This window comes from Osmerus eperlanus, chromosome 27 (genome assembly GCF_963692335.1).
Source record: "Osmerus eperlanus chromosome 27, fOsmEpe2.1, whole genome shotgun sequence".
NCBI classification, from domain to species: Eukaryota; Metazoa; Chordata; class Actinopteri; order Osmeriformes; family Osmeridae; genus Osmerus; species Osmerus eperlanus.
In genome coordinates, this window is record NC_085044.1 from 4,842,562 (window position 1) to 4,857,815 (window position 15,254).

At 46.9% G+C, this 15,254-nt stretch overlaps 3 protein-coding genes across 6 annotated transcripts; 2 read left to right on the top strand and 1 right to left on the bottom strand.

Annotated features, from left to right (window-relative positions):
* Positions 1–1,073: 1,073 nt before the first annotated feature.
* adad2 (adenosine deaminase domain containing 2) lies at positions 1,074–6,466 on the top strand. 2 transcript variants are annotated; one of them, XM_062453547.1, is made up of 9 exons: positions 1,074–1,207; positions 1,705–2,152; positions 2,255–2,383; positions 3,008–3,158; positions 3,263–3,427; positions 3,853–4,067; positions 4,561–4,795; positions 5,113–5,245; positions 5,463–6,466. In XM_062453547.1, the coding sequence occupies exons 2-9, from the start codon at positions 1,726–1,728 to the stop codon at positions 5,571–5,573; spliced, it is 1,566 nt and encodes a 521-aa protein (XP_062309531.1). In that variant the 5' UTR covers positions 1,074–1,207; positions 1,705–1,725; the 3' UTR covers positions 5,574–6,466. The 2 variants fall into 2 exon arrangements, with proteins under 2 accessions (XP_062309531.1, XP_062309532.1); XM_062453548.1 differs by lacking the exon at positions 1,074–1,207 and adding an exon at positions 1,375–1,527.
* On the bottom strand, positions 5,999–9,271 carry zgc:153990 (uncharacterized protein LOC768125 homolog). The gene is made up of 5 exons (XM_062453553.1): positions 9,160–9,271; positions 8,121–8,310; positions 7,252–7,767; positions 7,113–7,166; positions 5,999–7,025 (listed from the first exon to the last, which is right to left on the bottom strand). Exons 2-5 carry the CDS (start codon positions 8,245–8,247, stop codon positions 6,577–6,579), a joined length of 1,146 nt encoding a protein of 381 aa, XP_062309537.1. The 5' UTR covers positions 8,248–8,310; positions 9,160–9,271; the 3' UTR covers positions 5,999–6,576.
* On the top strand, positions 8,520–15,133 carry ccdc83 (coiled-coil domain containing 83). 3 transcript variants are annotated; one of them, XM_062453550.1, is made up of 11 exons: positions 8,521–8,886; positions 9,482–9,684; positions 9,863–9,947; positions 10,076–10,244; positions 10,631–10,798; positions 11,039–11,130; positions 11,220–11,288; positions 11,832–11,953; positions 12,355–12,452; positions 13,335–13,483; positions 13,866–15,133. In XM_062453550.1, exons 2-11 carry the CDS (start codon positions 9,623–9,625, stop codon positions 14,046–14,048), a joined length of 1,197 nt encoding a protein of 398 aa, XP_062309534.1. In that variant the 5' UTR covers positions 8,521–8,886; positions 9,482–9,622; the 3' UTR covers positions 14,049–15,133. The 3 variants fall into 3 exon arrangements, with proteins under 3 accessions (XP_062309535.1, XP_062309534.1, XP_062309536.1); XM_062453551.1 differs by lacking the exon at positions 9,482–9,684 and having other exon boundaries at positions 8,520–8,886; XM_062453552.1 differs by lacking the exon at positions 8,521–8,886 and having other exon boundaries at positions 9,368–9,684; positions 13,825–14,039.
* The last annotated feature ends 121 nt before the right edge of the window (positions 15,134–15,254 follow it).

A 15,254-nucleotide genomic window follows, 5' to 3' on the forward strand; every position in this document is an offset into this window, starting at 1 on the left:
AAGTGTCTTGCCCAAGGACACAACGTCATTTGGCACGGCCGGGAATCGAACCAATAGCCCGACTCCGTCACCGCTCAGCCACCTGACCCCTTTACATGCCATGAAATGTATATGTAATTTCCATCCAGAGACAGAAACCGAAGATAGCTGGAACCATGAGCTCGAAAACGTCAACGAATGGATTCACTTATGTTAACACTCTTAGTGGAGACATTGTAAGAAGCAGTATACTTGTCAGAATAGACAGTTCAACCACTTGGGTTGGAGTACTCTAAACTAAAGGTGGAGTAGAAGTGCTAAAATAAAAAGGGGAATACAGCTGCCTATTCATAGGCCTGCACTCCCCCACACCATATCCCCCTGCAGTCTGTTGTCTTCCAAGGAGCCCCCACCACATCCAGACTGTTCACCCATCACACTCCTCCCTCCCCCTCCACACACTAGCCCCGGCAGCTGTTTAACCAGCCCACTCAGACAGAAAGGACGAGGAACAATGGAATTCTGGCTAACTGCCACTCGTGTGTGTTTGTGTGCGTTTGTGTGATTGTGTCAGGGTTGGGATGAGGGGTAATAGTTATATTCTTCCTAAAAATGACTCCATGCTGCTTGATTATTGTTAGGCAGAGGGAGATTGTTTAGGTCAAGGAGAACAGGACAATAGCAGGGTTATTTACAACCAGAATAAATGTAACATTACCTATAGCATTAGTATAACATTGGTTTTCACGATGTCATGATATCATGTCACATTTCGGGATTCATATAATTTAAATTCAACTGTACCATAAGGGCCACAATATGTGCAGCTATTACCGACAATGTCTGTTAATAATAGAAAATAGGCCTATAATGATACTAAATAAAGCAGATGGATTTTTCAAAACGTATCACATCTGTATAATAAACTCAATTGTCGAAATTAGTAACTTTCAAAACATTACTTGAGGTAGGGCCTAAATGAACAGAACACATTCAATAGTTTATACGCGTTGGTAAATTATATGTTTTGAGTGTAAAGATGACACAAGACTTATTTTTAACGATATGGAGACAGGGGCTGGGCAGGGGGAGTGAGGGGATGACCTGCAGAAAATGACTCGGGCCAAAATCATACAGGGCCCTGCTCAGCACGCGCTTTACTGCCATCACGTGGTCCAACTTACATTAGCCAGTTTTTCCGACACCCGTTGGTTGACCTCCCTACTAGGTGAGTTAACGCATTAGATGAAAACTTTAAACTAAATTAGAAAATAAACTTTTCTCATGTTCTTTACAATTAGGAAAAACTTGTTTTGAGGTGCGCACATTGCTTCCTTGCTTGAAGTCGCTCTGGCCACGTTGTAGCCTACTAACTAAGCCTAATTATTATTTGTTAACGCTACTTAAAAATCTTGCATGGTCCCTTAGTAGCTTTGTTATTTCCTAGCTTGAAAATTGTTACACGTGCTGCATACTCTTAACTATAGAATTTCCTAGGTGAACCTCCGAAGATAGCTAGCCGTCTATTTTCGAAACGTTGATAACTTGGTAACTTGTTGCAAACTTTCACATTTACCAACTACTTTATTTGCTAATTCGGGTTCTACCCTTGTTGAAGCCACACACGTTAATGCTAGTCAGAATAGCCAACATGGAAAATAGAGTTTAACAAAACACTAGCTAGCAAAGCCTATGGTTCATTAATGAAAATGACAACTGTTGCAGGTACAGCATATTGATTATAACATGGTGGACCAGGAGGTGGTGAACAAACGACTGCCCAGAATTGCAGCATGCCTTCAAATGAGATTCCCTCCAGATCGAGAGCCAAGCCTAAGGATTCTCAGGGGCAAAAGTGGGGTCCACGGACAAGACGTCAGCGATGGTGATGGAAGTTTAGGAAGGCCTAGAACCCCAGACCTTCCAGGGGAGATGTTGACGGAAGATTCGCGGCCTTTGCAGACATCGTCCTCCCCTAAACCTGTCTTGGAGGGCCCCAGCCTGGTGCCTGACCCCATGCTGGTGGACTATTCGGAGAATGAGGATGACTCCAATGATGGCTTATCCCTCCCTGATATGGGCCCCAACCAGGACATGAGCTCATTTGAACAGGAGCTTCAGGATGAGTCCGACAAACCTTACAGCAGCCCCAAGAGAGGGAAAAGAGACGGAGGTGAAGAGCGGGGAGAGAACACGAAGACAGCCACAGTGTGCCTTTCTATTGTACTCGAAATAAGCCTGTAGACGTAACGTAAACTGTTTTCGTTTCCTCCAGCGGGTTTGTCCGACTGGCACAAACATCGGGTCGCAGCAGTGTGCAGCATGAGGTTTGACGACCTCATGAAGAAGAATCCGGAATTCCAAGAATGTAAGAGCTGCCTGGCGGGCTTTGTCCTGGAGAAAGGTAGGGGGCACCGCGTTCAACTGGTTGCTTCATTCCATGCTTTAAACCCCGGTCTTGGAGAGCTTAGCTTCCTGTCGGTTTTTGCTCAAACCCTAATGTAGCGCAGTTGACTCTTACGATTGGTTTGACTCGTGTGTGCCTATGATGTGTCGCGTCAGGTTAGTTACAACAGAGGTTGGAGCAGAAAATAAACTTCAGGAAGGTAGCTACCCAGGAACAGGCTCGGAGACCCCTTCTTTCATACAAAGCTATGCAGACGAGAATAGCAGTGAAGTGATGACTCATTTCATAGTATAGTTACGGCGTGTAGCACTTCACAGCCGTAGACAAAGCAAGTGTGAAGCAGGGCTTTAAGCTACAGCTAAGTGGGAGTCAGGTGGCTGAGCGGTTAGGGAATCGGGCTAGTAATCAGAAAGTTGCCGGTTCGATTCCCGGCTGTGCTAAATGACGTTGTGTCCTTGGGCAAGGCACTTCACCCTACTTGCCTCGGGGGGAATGTCCCTGTACTTACTGTAAGTCGCTCAGGATAAAAGCGTCTGCTAAATGACTAAATGTAATGTAAATGTAAGTGTGAACTGCCATTTCTTTTCTGCATCTGTCGCTCATTCATCCATCCCATCCCAGAGGTGCGTGACACTCGTGGCCAGCTCTCTGAACGCTACGAGGTGGTGGCCTTGGGAACGGGCCAGTGGAGCTGCAGCGGCTGGCAGCGCTTCAACGGCACCGTGGTGCACGACTGCCACGCCATCGTCACCGCCAGACGGGCTCTCAAAAGGTAAACCGAGACCCCAACCCTCTGGGCCCCTCTCTCGCTTCCGGGTCGCCAGTGGCCGGAGTCGGAAAGGGGGCTCACGACGGGACTCTCGTCTTCCGTCACAGGTTCCTCTTCAAGCAGCTCCTGCTGTTGTTCAGCCAGGAGGCGGGGTGCGAGGAGCGCTCCATCTACCAGAGCGCCACCGGAGGCCTCCTCCAGCTCAAGCCCCGAATCTACCTCCACCTGTACACCAGCCAGACCCCCAAAGGAGCCGCGCAGTGCGTTCTCATGTAAGCGTCTTTTGGATATGTGTGTGTGTGTGTGTGTGTGTGTGTGTGGGGGGGGGGGGGGGGGGGGGCTACGCTATGCTCATGTGACCGCGTTGGTTCAACTTGGCGGCGTCGCCGGCTGAAACTGCGTTTATGAGAAGCGGCCGTTGGGTTTTGGGAGCCAGGAAGTACCCTAGTGTGGGCAAGAGAGGGAAGAAACAATATTGACGAGCAACACGGAAGACACATGATACTCTGTTTATGTCTACTTGGGTGTGCTTTGTGCAGTCGGGCAGTGGCACTATCCGTTTGCTTCCTGTTATCTAATAGGTGATGGGCATAGCTCAGTGGTAGAGCATTGGACTGCAAGAGGTCACATGCTCTATTCCCCCTCCCATATGTAAAAGCATCTGTTAAAGACCACACTATTATTGTTATGATTCCAGGAAGTCCCTAAACAGCAGCTACACCTCCCTGAAGCTGCAGTGCCATGCCAAGGGCTCCCTGATCCCCGCGTCCGTCCTCCACCCCAGCGTGTGGGGGTCCCGGATCTGCTGCATGTCGGACAGTGACAAGCTCTGCCGCTGGACGGTCACGGGGGTCCAGGGGGCGCTCTTGAGCCATTTCCTCCAACCGCTCTACATCACAAGCGTGGTGCTGGGTAAGGGAGCGTCTCATCTGTGTGTCCAGTTGGAAACCAAAACTCATTGGACAGGGACTCGTATTGGTAATGTCATTTTACAATGGCCATTAAGTTAAAGCACAGGCATTTTTACTTTAAGGATATTTTCAGATTGGATAAACGTTTTAAGTACGTAAACATTTATCTGTTCATAGCAACAGTGTTCCAGAACTCCCCCAGGGCCTTTTAGGTACTTTTAGTCAACTGAAACCTTGCCTTAATGTTCTTGTCTAACTAGCAATTTGCATCATGTAGTGTGTATCCTTAGAGCGCTGTTCTGCATGTAGTAGACTTGGACACATCTCTGACCTACAAGAGGAAGGTTTCCGATCAGTTTTTTCAACCTTTTGTCACTATAGCCATCGTGCATGAGCACGCCCAGGCGCATAGATGCCCCCGGTCGTGTTGTCCCTCGTGACAACGACGACAAGCAACGCGTCGAGTCTAACCATACGGGTCTGTGCATCCAAAGGGGACTCCAGCCACTACTCTGAGAAAGTGTCGGACACCATCAACACACGCCTGGGGGAGGGCTGGGAGGAGAAGCTGCCGGAGCCCTTCAGGAGCCAGAAGATCTTCTTCCTCAGCGGCGCGGCCCTGGGGCCTCCTCTCAGCAGCCTGTACTGCAGAGACCTCGGCGTCAACTGGTGCCTGGGGGACGCCAGCGTCGAGGTCACGGACTGCACAAAGGGCCTCGTTGTCGAAGGGTACGTTCCAGCGAGTGTACACGCATCTATGGTACCTCCCCACGCACACACACACACACACAAACTATTGGAAATGTGTGTGGACCAAAATGGGGGTGGGGGGGTATTTCTGGCAGTGTCTACAACAAAAAGTGTGTCATCTTTCTCATTTCAACCTGAGGCGGTCAACGAAAAACTGAGTTGCCACTGAACTGATGCATCTGACTGAAGTAACTTCTGGTGTGTAGAGCCGCAGTGGAACGTGGCGAAGGGGAGTCTGCTGTTGCCGTCAGAGGCAGTAGTAGCCTGCAGTCTCATTGTTCTCCCCCCCCCCCCAGCTCCCCGTCTGTGAGCGGACCTGGTCTCACCAGCAGACTGTGCAAGAGAGCTCTCTACAGCTACTTTCGCAAAGTTGCAAAGCTGTCAGGACACCAATGCCTACTGGATCTTCCCACTTGCCACAGTGTCAAGGTGTGTGTTATTTGAGTGATATAAAAATAAATAAAAAAAACTTTTCTTTTTGAAAGGAACACCTTACGCCAGGTGATGGACTCAAACATTCTGGCAATGCTTACTCGACACAAGTGTAGCGAGAGACGCAAACATGCCGTAGACTCCAGTACCATTTTTAGTTGTAAGGAGTCATTTTTTTACAATTCAATCCTGATTATTTCCTCTCGTGTTACAGGTGAAGGCCAGCCTGTACCAGAATGCCAAGACTGTTGTTAACCAGCAGTTCCTGTCCAATAACGCGGGACCCTGGAATTCGAAACACCTGGTGGACTGCTTCAGTCACTGAGCTGTTCCAGTAGGGCAGCCTCTCTCAGCCCTGCATGTTTCAGATGTTTCCCTCTTCCAGCACACCTGATTCAAATGAATGGGTCGTTATGAAGCTTAGCAAAGGACTGATAATCACCCATTTATTTGAATCAGGTGTGCTGGAGCAGGGGAATATGTAAAAGATGCAGGGCAGGGGGTCACGAGGACCAGGGTTGAGAGGCTGCTGGAGGGGACAGTTTTGAGTGGGTGTTCCAAGCTTGACTTTAGGTTCATATGAACAATGTTCTCGTGGTTGCGTGACAAAAAAATCCACTTTCTTTTGTGTTAGTAAACAAGTTCAAAGAACACCCTCACACACTTTCTGGGAAATGTTTGGTTTATATTCCATTGTTCAATAATCTATTAAAGTTTGGAAAAAAATGTAGGGACTACAACAAAGGGAACAGTAATTTACAGTGTTTAAGTCAAGAACATACAGGTCACTCCATAGATGTCAATATACAGTTCTCAGAGCTGTGGTTGCAAGTTCCCTAAAGTGAATCAAAACTAAAACACAATCTGCCTTTTCTCACGTGTAGCATACTATAGAATACAGTAATGGTAGACCAGGATAAAATATAAAAACTGGAAAGGCCTGATGCAAACATGTTATTTGGTCACTAAAACCCAGTAGAATTTGTCTTGAAGCTTTCAAATGTAAGCACAGCTTGAGAGAAACATGATCCATTTCTGTATGTAAGAAATTGTTTGAAGCTCTATCAAACCCTACACTTGATTTAACCAAACAAGCTTAATTCTTTTAGGCAAAAGTCAATATATATTACCTGTCAAATTATTTTGTGTATTAAACAGTCATTCTATCAGGCAAACATCTTGGAAGTACAGTAGCATATGTCGCAGCACTGGACAATCCCGGAGTGGGAAAAAACTCCCCGGAAGGATCAACCAATCGGATCAAAGTCCCTCCCCCAACCGTGGCAAGATTTAGTCATTGGGGGAGGGAGGTTGCTGCCTCTCGTTTGCTATAGCGCCGGGCGCCCGTTGAGTTTGTCGTGCATGAGTGCCAGGGCACCGCTGGTGAAGTCTCTGAGCACCTGGACGGTCTCTCTCTGGAGCTGCAGGGAGTCGCGCACAAACTCCTGCTGCGTCTCGGCCAGCTGCTGCACCGACTCGGACAGCAGCTCCAGGGAGCGAGACACCGTCTCCAGGAGGACGTTGGTGGCGTGCTGCTCCTGGACGCTGAGGGTGGCGTTTTGAAGCAGGCTGTCCCGGGAGCTCTGGGGGGGTTGAGCGGCGAGGGGGGAAGGAAGGAGAGGGGGTGCGGAGGAGGAGGGAGCTGGTTTGGGGGCGCCGCTGCTGCTGGAGTCCTTGTGGGCGCTGCTGTTCCCCGGGCGGTCCTCTGGGAGGGTGGACGACAGGTTGGCAGAGGGGAGGAGGTCGTCGTCGGAGTCCACGAAAGGGCCGTCGGTGTCTGGGTGGGGAAACAGGTTAAAACGTTTGCGTGGGCTTCACGTCTCACAAGTCGGTAATTAAGGTTTCTTTAACGTCGAGTCCTCACCTTCCATCGGAGGAATCTCGTACTGCATTTCGTAAGAGGGCTGTGATACGTCGCCTGCAAGCAAAGAAACGGGAGAAATGAACACAAAGTTTACAGTTTAGCTCGTTCCATTTTGACGTCTAGTCCTCGCGTCACTCACGTGAAGAGCCACTGTAACCGGCCATCAGCTGGTCTGTGTTATGCGAAGGGAGCGGAGGCATTAATCCAGGCATGGAACCGAGCATTGGGCCCCCCATGGAATGCGGGGCTGGCATCGAGGCCATGTCCATTCCTCCGTTCGGGGACCGGCGCATTCCGACCATGTCCTCGTCATCCTCCTCTTCCTCTTCCATCCCCTCGCCGTTGTCTCCCAGCAGCCTCAGGTGGTCGTAGGACGCCTCGCCCACGTCCCGCTTGGCGTCCATCTCCAGGATCTGGTGCACGATGCTCTCCGTGGGGGTCAGCTCGCGCAACCCGCGAGCGCTTAAGCTCTTCTGGCTTCCGACGCCGGACCGCATGGCGGCCACCTTGCGCTTGGTGTCGCACTTGAGGTCGGACCATTTCTTGATGACCTCGATGACCTCGCGCTGGCAGTCCCCGATCTCGTTCACGCGGGCCGTTATCTCCGCCCACGTGTGCTTCTTTATGTCCGTCGGCACGCCGCGGTTAAACTTGCCTGGAGGGTTTACGAAACATAAACGAGATGTTAGCAGAATCAGAAAGGGGTTTTAATCGCCATGAAAGTTTGCACAGACAAGGAATTGACTTTGGCAGAAAGGTGCATACATTCAACATATAGGCGTAAATCTTAAATAAGTGTTGTAAGTTTAAACAAGTCTCACTATACTATACAAAAGGTGCAAAGTCTAATTAACTAATACTAAGGGGACAGGTATGTAGAATAAAATAAAATAATTATTAATTATTGTTGAAAAGCCCAATGTCAAGCGTTCAGGCAGGTAGATGTGTATATTCCCTGATCAAATAGTATGAGCATGAATGACTACGACTGAGGGCCTAGTTACATACCAACGACGACATGACGATTCTTCCTCACTTCATCCAAGAGGATGTGGACCTCACTAAAGGTGAAGCGGGCTTTTCTCTTCTTGAAGCGAGTCACACTGTCTTGATTGTAGTACAGTGGAGAAGACATCTTATTGTTGACTGCAACTGGTAATCAGCTTCGGCCACCAGTCTGCTCGTCTTTCTCTATAGCCTGGTGGTAAACAAACATGCACTTTTACTGAATGTAGTTAGAAGAATCAAAACATACATAAAAGAACAAAAACATAAATCTGCCAAAAATCGTCTGACTTTAATTTTCTTATTTGCAGCATGATCAATTAGGAGAATGTACTTTCTATACGTGGACGCCAAGACGTAGTTTCGCATGCACATCCAAATTAACAGGTAACTACAGCGTCATGTGCTTGTGCAGGAGTGTGCACATGGGGCCACTCAGTGGCCAACTCGTTTACATTTGGTAGTTGGCGACTCTAATGAGCTACAAGTCTTGAACAGTCGTGCATCACAACTGTACATTGTTGTGACAGCATCTTACAGTCCACCCGCGTTTGTCTTCAGTTTGAGTCATGCAAACAATGCCAGAATGCCATACAGACAGACGCTATGTCTGCTACAGCCAGTGCAGCAAACAAGCTAGTACTACCGAAACCACCGTCCGATAACAGTTTAACTACAAGCGGAACGCGTTGGAAATATGTAGTCTAGACCGCTTACGACGAATTGGTAGCAAGTGTATAATGATACAAGTGCAACACTCAACGAATTGGTAAGCTGCACAAAAATATTAGCCATCGTTCACATCAACATAGTCCCAGGGCTAACAACTTAGCTAGCTAGGGTTAGCTAGGTTAGCTAATAGTCGGCACTGCAAAGCCAGTTAGCCTAGCTTGGCTACGTTCACCGTCTATGGCCAAATCAGGGTCAGCAAAATTACAATATTTATTCATGTATCGTTATCTAGCTGTAATTCATCTGACGAGGCGAATTCTAGCCACACGTGAACGTGCAGTTGGAATTGTTTCATGAATTGGTAATTTACCTGAATTGGTAAAGAAAGGATGCGTTATTGTAAGACAAATCCTGAAACTTCGCAGCTAGCTAGCGAACCACACGTACGTACGTACGTTTCAGCGCTGCGCACGCTCAGTGTCTACCCTTTTCCAGTCTGCAGTATGAGAAGAATGGCCACAGCTAGCGTGCGAAAGCGCTGTTCAAATCATACGGCCAAAAACCAGACTCAGTCAGACATTGGCATTGATATTGGCAGACGCAAAGTTTTGCAATTAATAAAATATTCATAATTTTTAATTTGGAAAACTTGTGCATATGTATTGTAAAAAGAGCCTTCCAATCCTATGTAGTTTGAAACTCACGTTGGGCGACTCCACATGGCGCTCACTGGCACTGGGTCTGCTGACTAGATGTTTCCATGGAAATAAGATGATACTAACAAATAAGTTAACCTAGCTAGCTAACAAGGTATCAACAATCAACCAGTAATCATGGGTAAGAAATCATCTGACGAAGACAAAATTACACTGGCTGAGGCGTATACCAATTTCCAGTAAGTCAAATGGATAAATCATAACGATAAAACTTGACATAATGATCATATAACGTTACGATAGTCTAGACAAATATACTAGGACTTTTGGTACTGTATACTATAACGTGTCCATATCTTAACCACCCTTCAGTGCAGTGTAATTTGGGTTCCAGTAGTATTTTCTTATATTTTTTAGGATTGAACTGAAAACAAAGGAAATAAAAGAGTTTCAGGAAGAAATCACTCAGTTGGAAACAGAGAAACGCAGACTGACCGAGCTGGTGAGGAGTTTAATCTGACCCGGGCCAACTATTTCACTGAATCTGCCATCTGTTTTTACACTACCAGACAATCATTCGTGGGAAAACTGTGACCATGTTGATGATGAACGACTGTTGTGCCTTCTCAGAGAGAGCAGCTGAAGGAGGAACAGACGGGTCATATTAGGTTGTTAAGGAAGCAGGCCAAGGAGCAGGAGACAAAGTTGAAACAGAGAGAGGCGGTCAACAAGGAGCAGGTGGAGCAAGCCCTCCAGCAGAACCTGGAGCTGGTCCGCAACCAGGAGGGAGAACTGGCAGGTAAAAGCGACGTGGTTCGTATACATCATTGCATGATTTCACGTTGATTTCGACTAGATGTAGTTATATACTGAGAGATAATTACATTTACATTTAGACATTTAGCAGACGCTCTTATCCAGAGCGACTTACAGTAAGTACAGGGACATTCCCCCCGAGGCAAGTAGGGTGAAGTGCGTTTCCCAAGGACACAACGTCATTTTCGCACGGCCGGGAATCGAACCAGCAACCTTCTGATTAATAGCCCGATTCCCTAACCGCTCAGCCATCTGATGGCTCAGCCCCATAATACACTGAGCACTTAAAAGTGTGAATGCATTGTTTACGAATGCATTCGTTTGTACGTTTTGTGTATCAAATGTTTGTGTTGTGTATGTGCCCGAGAGAGCTGCAGAGTGAACTGAAGTGCGTGGAGGAAAAGGTGCAGGTCTTGCTGGCTGAGAGGCAGGTCTGGCTGGAATACAAGAATGTGGGGAGCCATGAGCACCAGCAGCAGATCAGGCATCTGGAGGCCGAGCTCGCTCACGTGCAGAGAGGCTTCCAGAACATGGCAGGTCAGTAGGCGGATTTCACGATGCTGATACGAATTTTGCTCTTGTCCATGCCCATAGCCGTCTTAAAACGTATTCCTTGATTTCGAAAAGTGGACCAATCCTGAAAGCCTCATTACCCAAAACGGGTTAGGAGTTAATGATGTAAGGATGTAACGTAAGAAGTAATGATTAATCCAGGACAACGGCAGCAAGGGTATTTCTATGTCTGTTAATGGACTGTCTCCTTGTATGGTTTTCCAGACAATATCAAACGTTCTCTCGAGGTGACATTCAATGAAATAGACAAGAAGACCGTTGAGCTGATCGAGGAGAAGCAGCATCTGGCTACAGAGGTAGGGAGACGTGTCTACCTCACGGCTCTGTCTCAGGCCATCCTCACGTTTCCCCTCGCCCTTTGGCTGACGTCGACATCTCTCCGCAGAAAGCGATCAAACACCTCGACAAGAACAGCAGGCAGGAGGTCAGAGAGAGCGCGTGGCTGCAAAGAGAGGTATGGAATCGGGCAGTTGGGATGTGTTATGGACATGAATCCAGTGATCACTAGCCCAGTTTAAATACTTAACCCTTGTGTTATCTTCTGGTCATTCTGACCCATCAGTCATTGTGACCCACCGTCGTATTGCGACAACTTTACCGCCTACAAAAACAAAGTGAAGCATTTTCTTTTAACCGTTGGGCTGTCTCAGACCCCCCACATTGCGAAGGTTAAAAGAAAATTATTTTTATTTGTTTTTGTATTGGGTAAAATTGGGTAAACACAACGATGGTTCGTTATGAACCTTTGGGTCATGTGACCCGAAAGCAGCACAAGGGTTAATAAAATATCCCTCCTTCCTACTCCCTGGTGTTGAGGTAATCTCATATCTAAGACAACTGAATAGGTAGAAGGATGACTTCCTTTACACAGTACTAATGTCCCTAATCCAGCCAGCCATATTTCTGAAAAGACAGAAGCATATTTAGAATTCAAATGGCGTCCTGCTTCATATATGCTGCACACCAAGCCTGTACACATAATTATGATGTGTTCCAGCTTGCTATTTACAAGAGAGAGGTGTCTATAACCGAAGAGGCCGTCCAGAGTCTGGAAGCAGAAAACCTGGAGCACATGAACCAGTTGTTTGATCAGCGCCTGGATGACCTGCAGATCTCCAGGTGGCCCGTGTCACCGTATCTCAAGTCGGTCTGGCCTCCATCTTGGAGAAAGGACAACTGAATACAATACAAATGTCGCCACGGTCAATCTGTGAACCCTGTTCAAGTGACGGTTGCAGTGTTACAAGACCTACTAACACCTGCCCCCAGTACTTCTAACAAGGGAGTCAGGTGGCTGAGCGGTTGGGGAATCGGGCTAGTAATCTGAAGGTTGGCAGTTCGATTCCCGGCCGTGCAAAATGATGTTGTGTCCTTGGGCAAGGCACTTCACCCTACTTGCCTCGGGGGAATGTCCCTGTACTTACTGTAAGTCGCTCTGGATAAGAGCGTCTGCTAAATGACTAAATGTAAATGTACAAGCTTGTACTCATGGCCTCCGCTTTCTGTTTGCTTCTTTCCAGAGACATCTTCCTCACTCAGGCCTCTGGACTGGGAGCTTATGACTCGACGGCCCAGGAGAGTGCCACAGGCATGGCAGATTGTAGCAGCCCAGCTACTGGTCAGTAGAAGATATTTGTTTAACTAGCATTTGTGCAAAAAGGAACTTGATTAATCGAACACACTCCTGGGTTTGAGCTGAAATCAAACTGGATAAGTCGTCTGTGCGAAAGGGGGTAAACTAAACTAGGAGTCAAAACGGCAGTCAGTAAACTGAGGTAATTTTCTTTTTTAGGCTGATTTGCAAATCTCAATTAAATGATGAGAACTTTTGTTTCAATGCTCTTGTGGACTATAGGATGTTCAAGTTTTGGAGCAAAATCTGTTAGACCCCTGATTCCAACACCTGAATTAATTGTGTAAATCCACAAGGGGGAGTAAATGAGTGCGCACACAGGGCAGATAATCCAAATTGATCATAGTGGGGCAATATTCCTTTTTGTGTGGATTGTCTCCATTGATCAACACTTTGTTTTGTTGGTCGAGTTAGGGGAGCAAAGATCAGATCTTGGTTGATGACATGACATGAAAACAGCAATATGAGACTTCATCCTAGGGGGTTAAAGGTCACAATGGTCACCTGATCAGAGTATCTCTCGCCTCAAATAACTCACAGGGAACTCAGTCGGCTGGGGGAGAGACAGAGAGAGAGACATGTTATTGTGCCCATATGAGAATGGCTTCAGCTCTTGCGTGGCACTGCACTGTTCTTGAGTCTCTCCAAATGGGGTACAAGACCTCTTGGTCGTCCCTTTTGCCTTTGGGGAAAGGTGTCACATCTTTCTTTTTAGGTTCATGTTGCAGCGTGGTCACCCCTCTTGTCCCTGCTTAGACTTTGACCCCTGAAAACACAAACAACAGCGGCCGGCGACATTTTTTTCTCTTTGTCTGTATTTTCCCTCCTTTTCCTGAGCATCGGGCATCGCGTGCACTAATCTTTCAGGGCCGGAAGCCAGGGGGTCTGAGGGGCAAGGCAGACTTCTGGAGGAGGAGGAACCAGAAGGCAGCTGCGACGCCGCAGCCCCCCAGCCAGCAGACGAGCCCCCTCGGGACCTGGGTGTTCTTCTGTACGGGAGTCAGACGCACCTGCAGGTAGAAGGCCCTCTCTGGGTACAGTCACAAACAACTCCCGGCACGATCATGAATCACATTAGCCCCATCACAAAAAGGCTGACCTATATACGTGTGTGTGTGTGTGTATACACACACACACACACACACGTATATAGGTGTGTGTGTGTGTGTGCGCGCAATCTACATGCTTTTCTGCACTCAAATTTTAAGTTAAAAATAATAATGTATTTTTAACTTAAAATTTGAGTAAATTTGCATCAGATATGTATGAAGGAGCCTTCTATTTTTGTTCCGAACACGCACGCCATTTAAGGAGGTTATTTTAGGAGGCTAGCACATATGCGATGATCTGTATGTAGACAAACAGGAGGCGCTGCCTGTGTGACTCCCCACTGGGCAGGAGGAAGCCAGGCACTTGGGGCCTCTGGAGCTGAAGTTGCTGAGTGTCGTTGGCCAGGCCATGCCTCTGCATGCTCTCCCCTCCGAAGAGCCCTCCTCCTCGGGCTCCTACGCCCCAGGACTGCCCCTGGCCGCTGAGGAATGGCCCCTTACAGCCAAGATCATTCGCAACCGATTCAAGTAGCCTGCCCAGGCAGCCTACCAACTGTTAGTTACAGATTGTGGATTGAAATATATTGTTCAATAGGTTATTACACAATAAAATGAATACGTAGGCAAGATGGCACACACTTGTACTAGTGACTAAACCCCCATCTGTGCATATTAATCAGTCCATGTTCAACAAACTCTAAAGACAAGAATTGTGTGGAAGCTGCACTTTATTGGAAAATCAACCGAAGTCTGCATACATACATTTCATATATATATATATATATATATATATATATTATTTGCAGGGACAATGCTGCAAATATGCTTAATTAATGAAAAGAATCACCTTCACGTTCTGACCATCCCTTGTACTAACAGATAGGCAGGATCTGGTTTATATGTACAACAAAGCACCGATCAACAGTGCCATTTTCTCCTGGCTCTGATAGGCCCAATAGCCAATTTACAAAGACAGAACTCAAACTTTTTTTAATATTTTTAAATGGCCATTTGCTTTAGGACCAGGGCCACACCTTACAACCTGATCAATGACAACCTCAGGTGTTGGTCTATAGTACTAGACAGAGAGATGGTCTGAGCATGAAGGAGACTCTGCACATTTAGGTTGGAAAGGCAGCAGTAAGAATAGTCAATGTGTAATAAATGACATGCCAAGCGTAAAGCATAAATGTGTATCCTTCCCAATTTGAATGCCACCAAATCACAAATGTAGTGAAAATGCCCCCTTCCGCCAACCCCAAACTCATAGAATTTGCCATGTGGATTAATGCGTTTGTCCATATTGACCTGGCGAACAGGAGGGTTACGTTTTTGCCACAGAACTGCACGAGACATTACGCCAGTCCAGAGAATATTTAGTGCCTCATCAGTCAGTGAACAAGTCTCATCTTTTTATTCGTCTTTATATTAACTTTGAACTCAGTCACTCTCAAAATCCAATTATACAATCAATCATACCCATGTATAAACCTGAATACCTCCCCAAGGAAGAGTTCAAGTTCAATGAATTACTTCTCTCATGTCCTCACTTGGTAATAAATACAAACAATACACAAGGAATGTCTACTGCAAACGTAATACATTAAAAAATATAAATCATGGTATAAACAGAGGTTAGCGTCTTGAATCTGTGATGGTTAAATTAAGTAATCATGATTGATAATTATACGAAGCAATACTCCCACGCAAATCCCCCCTCCAGAGTCAACATCAACCT

Coding starts and splice junctions, on each gene's coding strand:
- ccdc83 (XM_062453550.1), top strand. CDS start 9,623: ATGGGTAAGAAATCATCTGACGAAGACAAAATTACACTGGCTGAGGCG. Junction 9,948..10,075: donor AACGCAGACTGACCGAGCTG/GTGAGGAGTTTA, acceptor GTGCCTTCTCAG/AGAGAGCAGCTGAAGGAGGA. Junction 10,245..10,630: donor CCAGGAGGGAGAACTGGCAG/GTAAAAGCGACG, acceptor TGTGCCCGAGAG/AGCTGCAGAGTGAACTGAAG.
- adad2 (XM_062453547.1), top strand. CDS start 1,726: ATGGTGGACCAGGAGGTGGTGAACAAACGACTGCCCAGAATTGCAGCA. Junction 2,153..2,254: donor GAGAGGGAAAAGAGACGGAG/GTGAAGAGCGGG, acceptor CGTTTCCTCCAG/CGGGTTTGTCCGACTGGCAC. Junction 3,159..3,262: donor GCCAGACGGGCTCTCAAAAG/GTAAACCGAGAC, acceptor CTTCCGTCACAG/GTTCCTCTTCAAGCAGCTCC.
- zgc:153990 (XM_062453553.1), bottom strand. CDS start 8,247: ATGTCTTCTCCACTGTACTACAATCAAGACAGTGTGACTCGCTTCAAG. Junction 7,768..8,120: donor GAATCGTCATGTCGTCGTTG/GTATGTAACTAG, acceptor TAAACCCTCCAG/GCAAGTTTAACCGCGGCGTG. Junction 7,026..7,112: donor CGAGATTCCTCCGATGGAAG/GTGAGGACTCGA, acceptor TTCCCCACCCAG/ACACCGACGGCCCTTTCGTG.